Genomic DNA, 11689 nt, shown 5'->3' with positions numbered 1-11689 from the left:
AAAATATCTCCATTCCCATATCCTTTTAACATCTTTTTCATTCTCATTTTCCTTTTTAAAAATAATTATGTAGATAAAGCTTGGACAAAGACCAAACATTCTCAGATAAGCCTTGCCTAGACATATATTACATTCCTTGAGTTAGTTGTGTGTATAATTTGTCAGTAGGTTGTTGAACTAATGGTTCCCCCTGTTTTTTTAAACTAGCTAGGCATTATTTATCTCTCACATTGTCTAACTCTTCCACCATGGTTTCCCCCATTTAAAGTGGCCTCATTTTTCCCATTTCTCCCTTAATAATACCCTTCTCCTACGGTCCTACCTCTCTTGAGCTCCTTTTTTCCCTTTATCCACAAGGTTCCTTGTATAAACCTCCCTCCCAGCTCCCCTTAAAATAACCCCATTTTTATCCATAGCTCCCTTATTAACCCATGTTTCCTACTGTTCTTTCAGATTTTTTCTTTTCCTTTACCTCCCTGGTTCCTTTTTGTTATCCTGGTTACTGTAGTTATGTCTGGATACATACTCACTTATGAGGATTTGGTGCTAGGATCCACATATGAGGGATGTTTTTCTGAGTCTGTGTATAACAGTTTCTAGATCCATCCCTTTACCTGCAAATTTCATTATTTCATCTTTCTTTACTGATGAATACAATTCCATTGTGTAAATATACCACATTTTTGTTAACTATTCATCAGTTGAGGGGCACTTAGGTCACTTCCATCTCTTAGCTATTGTGAAAAGAGCAGCAACAAATATGGATGTACAAGTGTATCTGTGATAAGATGAGTTCTTTGGGTATATGCCAAGGAGTGGTATAACTGGGTCAAATGGTAGATTCATTTTTAGTTTTTTAAGAGTTCTTCACAGTGCTTTCCATAGGGGTTGAACAAGTTTGCAATCCCAACAGTGCGTCCCAGAGGTTTTGTTGTGTTTTCATTTAGTTCCAGGAATACTTTTATTTATTTTTTAATTTCTCTTTTGACCCATTCATTCAGGGGTGTGTTTTTTATTCTCCATATGTTCATATGGTGACGAGGGTTTCTTTAAGGGTTGATTGTAAGCTTTGTTTCATTGTGGTCTGATAGAATGCATAGAATTATTTCAATCTTTTTGTATTTGTTGAGGCTTGTTTTGTGCCCCAGTATATGGTTGATTTTGGAGAAAGTTCCATGGGGTGCTGAATAGAAAGTATATTCTTTGGTGCTTGGGTGGAATATTCAGTAAATGTCTGTTAGGCCCCATTTGATGTTTGGTATTATTTAATTGAAATGTCTCTCTGTTAATTCTCTGTTACTGTTGACCTATCTAATTGAGACAATGTGTTATTGAGGTCCCCTACTATTAATGAGTTGGGATTAATCTGGGTCTTAAAGTCCTGTAGTACTGTTTTTATGGAGTTGAGTGCACCAGAGTTTGATGAATATATGTTCATGATTGTAGTATGTACTTGGTTCCTTTGATCAGAATGAAATGGCCCTCTTTATCTCTTCTGATTAGTTTTAGTTTGAAGTCTATTTTGTCAGATATTAGAATTGCAATGCTTGCTTTTTTCTTAGTACCATTTGCTTAGTATATTTTTTTCTGTCCTTTCACCTTAAGGTAGTGTCTGTCCTTGAAAGTGAGATGAGTTTCTTGCAGACAACAAAAAGATAGGTTTTGTTTCTTAATCCATTCATATAGTCTGTGTCTTTTGACTGGGGAGTTCAGTACATTGATATTTAAAGTTATTAATGAAAGATGTATATTGATTCCTGTCATTTTGGTTTCTGTTCACATTCTTGGTGTAGCTGTGCCTTTTCATAGTTATACCTTCATTAAGTTTCTTTCTGTAATCCCTTGGGTATAGTTGTTCCTTTATTCAGCTCTTTGTGTTGCTTCAAGAACTCTCCGGAGGGCTGGTTTTGTGGATATGAATTCTTTCAACCTATATATGTCATGGAAGATTTTTCTTTCCCCTTCAACTATAATAGATGTTTTGGCTGTGTAAAGTAATCTGGTTTGGCATCTGCAGTCTTTTAGAACTAGGAATACTTTGGTCCATGCTCTTCTGGCTTTCATAGTTTTCACTAAAACTCAGCTGTAATCCTGAAGGGTTTTCCTTTATATGTAACTTGCTATTTTTCTCTTGCAGCTCTCAGTATTGTCTGTTTGCTCTGAACATTTAGTGTTTTTACTATGATGTGCCATGGAGAGTTTGTTTTCTGGTCCTGTCTATTTGGTGTTCTGTGTGCTTCTTGTATTTGTGTGAACATGTCTTTCTTTAATTTTGGGAGATTTTCTTTTACGATCCTGTTGAAGATCTGGTCCATACCATTATCCTGAGATTCTTCTCCTTCCTGTATGCCTATGATTCTGGCTCTATATGTAAAGCAGAGAGCAATCAAGAAGACACCAAACTTCAATCTCAGGCCTCTACACTCATGCAAATGCACACACCCACGCACACCACACACACGTTTAAGAAGATACTCAGCAGAGTTGTAGGTACCAGAAGGCAATTAGAGAAAGCAAAGTGAGGTCGTATCGAAATTCAAAATAGTGTTTATGAGAAGCCAAGAAAAATGAGTGCGATGAAGGCCTCTGTCTGCCTCCATGGAAGAAGGCAGTGTCTGTGCACACTATGGAGGATGAATAGGGCTCACTGCTGCCCTGGGAATCGAACCTAATTCTTTTATCATGTTTATAATTGTTCTTTTTTTGGTCTTTTTTGAGACAAGGTCTCCATGTAGCCCCAGCTTTCCTGGAACTTGATATGTATTGATATTTAAAGTTGAACTCACAGAGATCCACCTGCCTCTACCTCCTGAGTGCTGGAATTAAAGGTGTGTGCCACCACACCCAGCTATAATTGTTCTTTTGAATTCCATGTCCTGGGTTATCTCTACGGGGGGTTCTCATTGTACTCCTCTACAGGACTGTTGGTACTTGGTGGGGATAAAAATAAAATATTTTAGAAGTCTCCTGACAAAACAGAAAGTTTTCTGTTCTGTCCATTCTTGTGATGCCTGGCTGTGTGAAGGAGATACCTCAGTCACTTTCGTTTCTTCTCCTAGTGGTCACACCCTCATCTCTTAATCCTTGAAGTTTTCAAAGCCTTAAAGCTCATCTTTCAGTTTCTTGTATGATCTACTTATACAAAGAATAACTGCATATTTCATCAGGGATAAAAAATTGTTTTCTATATTTATATCCAACATTATTTACTTCTCTGGCTTTGTTTAACCAAAAGAAGGACAAAAATCATTTGAAATCTTATTACTGCAAGAAGTTGTTGTCAATTTAAAAAATTATAGACAAAGTCTAAATTCCTTTTTTAAAAAATCTATTCAGGTCTCTTTGATATGTTTTCCTTGTGTGACTACAGTTTCTGGAAATGCCCTAAAACGTTGGAAAGAGTGAAATATCTGTGGCTTTTTAGTCATTTTTAACATAGTTGGAAAGTTCAATGTGATAATTTAACAGTTCTTATTTTCTTACAGCATTCTGCTTTGTAGACATAACAAAACAATGAAAGAAATCTGATGATTATAAAATGATCCTCAGACAAGGAATAGGAATAATACCAATGGAAATGTACTCGTCTGGCTGATTACAAGCATGAGAGAACCTTCTGTTTCCAGGTTCTGACTGCTCTCACTGTTTTCTGCAGCATGGATGACATACTGATCGGGGCCCCTCTCTTTATGGAACGCGAATTTGAGAGTAACCCTAGAGAAGTTGGACAGGTCTACCTGTACTTGCAAGCGAATGCCCTCCTCTTCCAAGACCCGCAGGTGCTCACTGGCACAGAGACTTTCGGGAGATTCGGAAGTGCTGTGGCGCACTTGGGGGACCTGAACCAAGATGGATACAATGGTAATTTAGACCCATGTCTGGAACTCATGTGCATCTTGACCCTGCTCCTATTACATGAAGGAAACAATGGTCATTTAAATGTATTGCTAGTGGTGGGGGTAAGAGTACAGTCATTATTGTTGGCTGTTAATAAATTCTGAAAAATATCAAGGTGAATTTGAGTTTGTATGTTTTGATTAATTAACCTATGATTCATCTACAATCTATTTAATCTACTTTGATGTATGTAGATGCCACGTGGACATTTTTTTCATGTGATTTAAGTTGACCTATGACAGTTCTCAGTGTTGATTTGAGGAGAACTGTAGAAATTTTCATAGGAAAGGAATGGAGCTAAGTAAATACATGTTGGCATATTAACAAGTATATTACTATTTTATGATCAAACTATATGAGCTACACATAGGTTAAGCTGAATCATTCTTAGTAAAGTTCAGTTTAAAGGCTGTTCCAATGTTTGAAATAAAATAGCATGAAATTCTTACTTTAGGCTTGTGGTTCTTTAAGCGAGGACCCATAGATGCCTTCTAAATACTTTCTCAGAAAAAAAATGCATGTCTACATAAAATTTGCACACATTTTTCAGGACACTTTTTTCGTGAAGAGCCAAGGTATAAAATGTTTCTCGATCAAAGTTGAAGCTATAACAGGACTTTTTCTGTATCTAAGCAGCATCAAAAGTATCGGAGGGTTATTCACTGACATATGGCAAGTGTTTTGGACTTGGGATTTCTTAGGGAAAAATTTTTCAGCAGCTAGGAATTTTTGAGTAAATTTTCAAATGTATAGACCAGGGATATAGAAGAGTGGGAGGGCCCTTACTTTGCATGTTCGAGACCCAAGTTTCAATCCCTAGTACCAAAGAAAAAAGTGAATGTTTAATACTCACATTCCAGGAAATAAAGAAGACAGGTCCCCATTAAGTGACTTGACTTACTGCTTTCTAAAACTAAAACTATCATCTGAGGGAAATTAATGCAAAAATATCTGAGTTGTCTTTCGCACTGTATTTTCTACTTGTCTTTTCTCTTTAAATCTTGATGGTGTCCTTAAAAACTAAAAGTTTTAAACCATATCAAGAGGCCCTTAGGGGCTGGAGAGATGGCTCAGTGGTTAAGAGCATTTGCTGTTCTTGTAGAAGACCCGAGTTTGAATACCAGCACCCATCTGTAACTCCAGTTCCAGGGGATCCAATGTCCTCTTCTGTCCCCTGAAGGCACTGAACGACAAGGGTGCACTTACATGCATGTAGGCAATACACCCATACACATAAAATAATAACACATTTTTAAAAAAGAGGCTGTAAGGTCCAACCATTGGTGTCCTGGAGTATAAAACAGGCAAAATAATGGCAAGCTAGCTGGCTTATGCTTGCGACTGCTGAAAAGCGACTGACTTAGAAGCTAGGAAGAGGTTCTTCTCACCATGCACAGGGCAGTTCTGTTTATTTTCTGCAACAATATGAGTTTTTGGATCATTTATCTTTTTCATTTTTAATATATTATTGAGTTTTTGTGCATTTCTTCCAATATATCTTAATCAAATTTAGACTCCTCTCCCTACAGCCCATAACCCCCCCACAGCAGAACTCAGACATTCTGTCGTATACGCTAGTCTTATCCAGTCAAGCATTTGAACCCAGATGAGACCCTCAATGCAAGTTCATCCACTGGAGTCTAGGCAGCCTGTCTAGAGTCACTCCCTTAAAGAAGACCTACTCTCCCTCACCCCACAGTAGTCATTTGCCAATAGTTCCTTGGCTAGGGTGGGACCTGCTGCCCATGTTCCGTGCTTGGTTTTGTCTGATTGAGTTCACATCATTTATCTTGACCAGTTCAATGAAAATGGATTTATAACAATATTCATTATAATATAATTCTCAAAGAGATTGAGTCCCGATTTACTCAGTGTTACCCACACGTACCTAGGAACAAAGGGAAAAAGACTTTTTCTAATAAATGAGCCACCCCCCCAATTGGTGAACTCTTATGCTGCTGTGTTTGGGGACTTCTTTTTAAAACAGAACAGTTTCTACTTATTGTCCAGAGCAATCCTGATGACCTATTATAGGAGATAAATGATATATTTGGCTGAGAGTCAGGTAACCTGACTTTCCCTAGGTTTCACAGTATTCTTAATGATAAAATAAGCCTTTTCTAGATCACAGGACTAGGTAACTATTACAAAATGTAATCCTTGGGAATGAAGCTTTTGATTTTGTTTCTTAAAAGAAGAAACTCCTAAGTACCCACAAAGGTACCTCTCCTGGTCCACCCAACCCCATGATCTGTGGTGTGGCCTGGCTATCTCAGACCTCAGTCAAGTCACTAAGGTTCCTTGTAGGTAATTCTCTGGCTGCTCCTCCAAAGGGCCACCCTTCTAACCCCCCCCCAGGATCTTTGTACAGTGACTACTTCTGCCTACAAGGGGGTGAGGGTGGCTCTTCCCTCTAATTGTCACGTACTTGGTCCCTTCTTGATCTTAGATTTCAGTTTCAACATCAGTCATAACGGCACCTTGTCTGACCACCTAGTCTAAAAACACCAATCATTCCTCTCCCCTCTATATCATATTTTTAAGATCCCCTACATAGAATCTGTCACATATAATATTTCCTTGATTGGGCCTCTATTCAAATTGTTCAATTATCTGCCCAGAACACAAACTTCCTAAACACAGGGGCTTTGAGCATCTGACTCACTGTTCCACCTACAGTGTCCAGCACCTAGTGTGCTCTCAGTAGATACCCCTAGCGTGAGTAAAAGGCAATGGATATTTCTCTGTTGCTGCAGTGCTCCAGAAGCCTCTTGGAAAATGTCACAAGACATTTGGACTTTATGATATTATGTTTTGATTGTACTTAATTATTTCTAAAATGTTCCTTATTTTCAAATCTGTTTCTGTCTCTGTAGACATCGCCATTGGTGTACCCTTTGCAGGCAAGGATCAAAGAGGCAAAGTGCTTATTTACAACGGGAACCAGAACGGCTTACACACCAAGCCCTCCCAAGTTCTGCAAGGCATGTGGGCCTCACAGACCATCCCTTCTGGATTTGGGTTTTCTCTGAGAGGAGATGCCGACATAGACAAGAATGATTACCCAGGTGAGATTCGCTTGCTTTCCCATGTGAACATTCGTTTCCTGGCAGGGGTCCATGCTCTGGAAAATGCATCATACCTAAGTACTTCTCTCATAAAAGCTGAAGGTCAAGTTTAATGCGGCACAAGTTTTTTGGTATGGTTCCAGAGTAACTTTCACAAGCATTTAAGACAAAACAAACAGTGCCTTTTTAGTCAAGAGACAGTGTTAGAAAGGCAGGATGGTTTAAAAAGCTGCCTTGGACATAAAGCTTGTCAACGTCACAAACCAAGTTCTCACTGAAACCCCAAAGTTCTGTGGGCTCCACTAAGCTGGCTTCAGGCGCTTGTCTAGAGCAATTTACTTTAACCTGTTACTCCCTTTTAAGCCCAGAGTGACTGTTAACCAGAGCATGAACCTCTATGTTTTCTGTCATAAGTCACATGTTTTCAAAGCATAAATATTTTCCAACCATGTTCTGAGGCTTTCCAAAGATAGACTGAGTATTTTAAAGTTGGGAAAGCAAGAAATGATTCATGATAGGAATCATCATCTTTCCTTCATTGCCTTATTCATAATGAGGGTGCCTGGGCTCCATAAAGAGCCAACAGATAACTCGTGTTTTATGGATGTCACATGAAAATACAGATTTGTCCTAAAGGATTAGATCAGTAGAGTAGTTTGCAGAGAGCTTTAGACTTCTTTGTTCCATGGTTCACCACTCACTTTTATGTTGGTTACTTTAAGATAGCTTCAATAAATGATAGGAAATCATTACTAGTTAATGAACATCCTTGATTGTTAATTAAAACCTTGTCTCTTTTTCACCCCGCCCCTGAGAATTTTCCACATGTAGAACTTTCTTTAGTTTGGAGATGCAGTCCTGTGAGTTGACTGTTGCATTTCCTCTGTGATTAGGCAAAAAAGGTCTTTTTGAGACAAGGTCTCCCTGTAGCCCCAGCTGTCCTGGAATTCAGTATGTAGACCAGGCTGGCCTTGAACTCACAAAAATCCACCTGCCTCTGCCTCCTGAGTGCTGGGATTAAAGGCATGCGCCACCACACCCGGCTAACATAGCATATTCTTATCAATTTTCCATAAACTTCTACAGAACTAAGCAGAGATGTGACAGTGAGCACCAAGAGAAATTGGTGTTCTGCTGTGAGCTAATGCTTTCTACCTGTGGCAATTTCAGGAACTCAGCTAAATTTATTTTCTTAAGCCATACTATAATAATCAATGACGGTCCATGGCTTTATGGAGGAGGGATCTTCCATACAATATGTTCTAATTCAAAAATCCAGATCTCATGTGTTGTTCCTATCTCAATTATGTCTAGGTTCTCCCCAGTTAGAGAACTCCCCGCCATTTCCTCCTTAATAACACCTGTGTCTTACATTTCTTAAAAACTATCTTTGTACTTAAAATGATGCCTTATGGAAATTCATTCAAAATATATCATCATAGTTGTTAGGAATTGATGTTTCTTCTCCTGGCTTAGACAATAAAAGGGGAATTATATTAAGGTTAAAAGTATCTCAAGCTGTCCTCTGACTTCCACACCTGTGAATGGCATGTGTATGCACACACACACATGCACATACATACACAAATGTTAAAAAAGACTATCTCAAGACAACACAAAGGCAGGCATTCACCAGGCCTCTAGAAAAGACAGGGGAACTATTGTTGACTCCCCTCTCTTCTCTGCTCCCCTTCCCTGTCCTCTCCTCTGTTTGCCTCCACTCCTCCACACTCTCATTCCCTCCCCTCCTCTCTCTCCCATCTCCCCTCTCACTGTCTTTTCTCTCTCCCCCACTCTTTTCTGCTCCCCTCCCCTGTCCTCTCCTCTTCTTTCCTTATACCCCCTTTCCAGACCAGGTTTCCCTGCACACAGGATGAGCTGTTTCTGTTCCACAGCTCCAGAGTTGACATATTCCACTTGAACCCACTAGAAGAGCTAGTCTGCAATTCATTGTAGTTCCAAGTCCTCTGGGAAGAACTTGGATAGACTCTGAGGCAAAGGGTGACATTTTCCAAAAAGAATAAGAGTTGACTTGCGCATTATGCAGGTGTTCTAGTAAGCATCTGCTGTGGTTACCCTAGAAAGCAAATGAAACAAAATGGCCCTAGAGAATAATTATGATAGTAAGAAATGAGGAAAACAGTATAAAAGAAAACATTACTTTAGAATTCAGCACTGGAATCATTTAAAAGTTTTTCACCCGTATTTTTGTTTCTTTAGTTTCAAAGTTTAAAACAAACAGTAAGACACTTCTTTATTCTGCCAGAGTGTGCTTGGCTCTGCTATAGACAGCACATTCTGCTGTAGCAAGAAAAGTCACTGCTGCCACAAAGCTTACATTCTAGGTGAACATTACAGCAAAAGACAGGGGTTGCTGTAAGGTGGGGTAGAGTCCCTCTGGGAACCCATGTGGTAGCTTCCCTCTCTGTCTAGAGAGGAGCTCTAGGTTGACATCTTAGGAAGGCTGACTAGGCAGACTGCCACACAGAGGAGACAGGAAATAGCAGGAGTGAAAGCCCATTGATGGTGAGGACATGACACATGACCTCCTGGATCAGCACAGAGACGTTGTGAATCACTGGCAAGTCACAGGACGGAGGCAGAGAGAATCTAGAGGCAGGTTTTGGCATATCTTCTGTGGTGGTGACATAGAGAGGACACCGTGTATGTTTGGTGTGGGGAGTGGATTGGCGGGAGACCCTACAGTGTAGTTCAGTTGAAGATGACAATGACCTTGACCTGGCTGTGACAGTATAGACATAAGGAAGTGATTGGGGGGAAGACATCTAGTAAGGTTGGTGACTGCTGTATGCACCAGGAGGAGTGAAGGAGAATTTTTGGATGATTTTGACATTGGTTACAACCTGAATGGTTGGTACCATTCATTAAAACAGAAAATACTGAGAAGTTCCAGAACTGTGGGGAAGGTGATGATATTTAGACACTCTGCGTCTAAGATGACTTTTCCTATCCAGGGGCAATGCCGAGTATTGTGGGTAGCATGGGGTTCAGCCAGGGTTCCAGGCTCAGAAGGGGCTGAGGCTGTGTAGGGTGCCAGCCTGAAAAGTGATTCAGACTTAGCAAGATTCCACATCACATCTGTGAGTTACATCTGGAGTCCTTGCTGAAGCCTATGTGAACCACCTTAACCTGCTTGACATTTGTTGTTCAACTCCACCAAATAACATGTGCAAGACACAGCAGACAACCTTCACACACTGTACCTTGACTATTTCCTTCCTTCCCTCCTTTCCTCCTTTCTTCCCTTATTCCTGTATGTGTTATGCACTGTGTGTTGGGAGAGATGGCATTTGTGTGTGTGGTACATGTATTGAGTGCATGGATGTGTGCACCCTTGAGTGCGCATGTGGAGGCCACGGTAAGATGTCAGAGTGTCTTTTCCTATCTCTTTCCTCCTTGTTACCTTCAGATGGGGCATCTCACTCAGTTGGAAGCTTGCCACTTGGGTTAGGCTTGCTGGCCAGAGAAAACCCTCCCCATGCGGGTGTTACGGGCGCATGCCTTGGCCCTTCTTTTTTCGTGGGTACTGAGGACTTGAAGCCATGTTCTCGTGCTTGTAAAATGAACACTTTTACCCGCTGAGCCACCTCCTTAGCCAACATCTTGGCTCTTTTCTTGCCTTTCTCCAGGAAATCCATAGAATGTAAGAATTTGCAAATTTGGGAAATACTTACATCTTGAAAATGCAGCTTTTTTGGACTGGAATAGAATAATATCCTTGCAAAAATTCAAGAATGTTGTTGAATAATATGCTTGTGAATTTTTAAAAAATATATTTTATGAGGAAAGTAGTGTTCGCCTTTAGAAATTTTATAATCATTTGGTCTTAATTAAATGCATTACCAGAAGAAAATGCCCAGGTTCTATAGTTCCATAAACAGGCACCTCCAATTCCCCTGATTACTTCCAGAAACTGAACTATTTCCAAAATCAAGCCTGCTGCAAATGATACACAGGTTGTTCCCAGTCAAGGAGCAAGTGAGGGCAGATTCATCTACTAGGAACTCCTTCCATTAGGGAAGGGGAGAGGTACGTTTTGTAATTCACACACAGATAACACTCTTTATGGTCTTCCATTCTGAACAAGTCAGGAAAAAAAAAAAAAAACCTGAAACCCTGCTTCCTCTACCAAGTTGCTTGCAGAATTTATGAGAAAACAAGTGTAAAGACAAAACAGATTTGAAATTCTGTATCTGGACCATGCCAGCTACTTGGCATGATTATTACTTGGAACACACCAAAAAAATGGTGCTTACTAACAGTGGTGTCAACTGAGGTTCTTGGTATGACTACAAGGCTGTTAATTTTCCTGTTCTTGAACACCTTTCCAAAAGGCTTAGCAGTATAGCACTGCTGGCTCCCACTGTCCTCACTGCCTGCTGCATAGGTAGCATAGTGCTGGGCAGCCGGTAGCAAAACCTCCCTATACGAAGGGCACACATGCTGTCTCATTCATAAATAGTAGCAAGAATCCTGGTGTTTTTCACACAACCTTGCTGCTTTCTACAGAGAGAAAGGTGAGGACTGTCTAGAATGTTTATGTTTACTTGTGTGGATTACAGCATTTAAAAATTTTTTTATTATTTTTATTTTATGTGGTAGCAAGAATCCTGGTGTTTTTCACACAACCTTGCTGCTTTCTACAGAGAGGACTGTCTAGAATGTTTATGTTTACTTGTGTGGATTATAGCATTAAAAAATTT

The 11689-nt window shown here is 39.9% G+C and overlaps 1 protein-coding gene across 1 annotated transcript in view; it reads left to right on the top strand.

The window, feature by feature from the left end:
- Positions 1 to 11689, top strand: part of Itga8 (integrin subunit alpha 8) — a 215974-nt gene that overhangs the window by 75938 nt on the left and 128347 nt on the right. Inside the window, exons 12-13 of the mRNA XM_008833886.3 lie at positions 3656 to 3861; positions 6774 to 6965. Of these exons, the coding sequence (XP_008832108.1) occupies positions 3656 to 3861; positions 6774 to 6965 (398 nt within the window). The remainder of the gene's footprint in view (positions 1 to 3655; positions 3862 to 6773; positions 6966 to 11689) is intronic.

Source organism: Nannospalax galili, unplaced genomic scaffold, assembly GCF_000622305.1.
Source record: "Nannospalax galili isolate Female #2095 unplaced genomic scaffold, S.galili_v1.0 scaffold976, whole genome shotgun sequence".
NCBI lineage: Eukaryota > Metazoa > Chordata > Mammalia > Rodentia > Spalacidae > Nannospalax > Nannospalax galili.
This window is presented reverse-complemented; position numbering and strand designations above follow the sequence as displayed.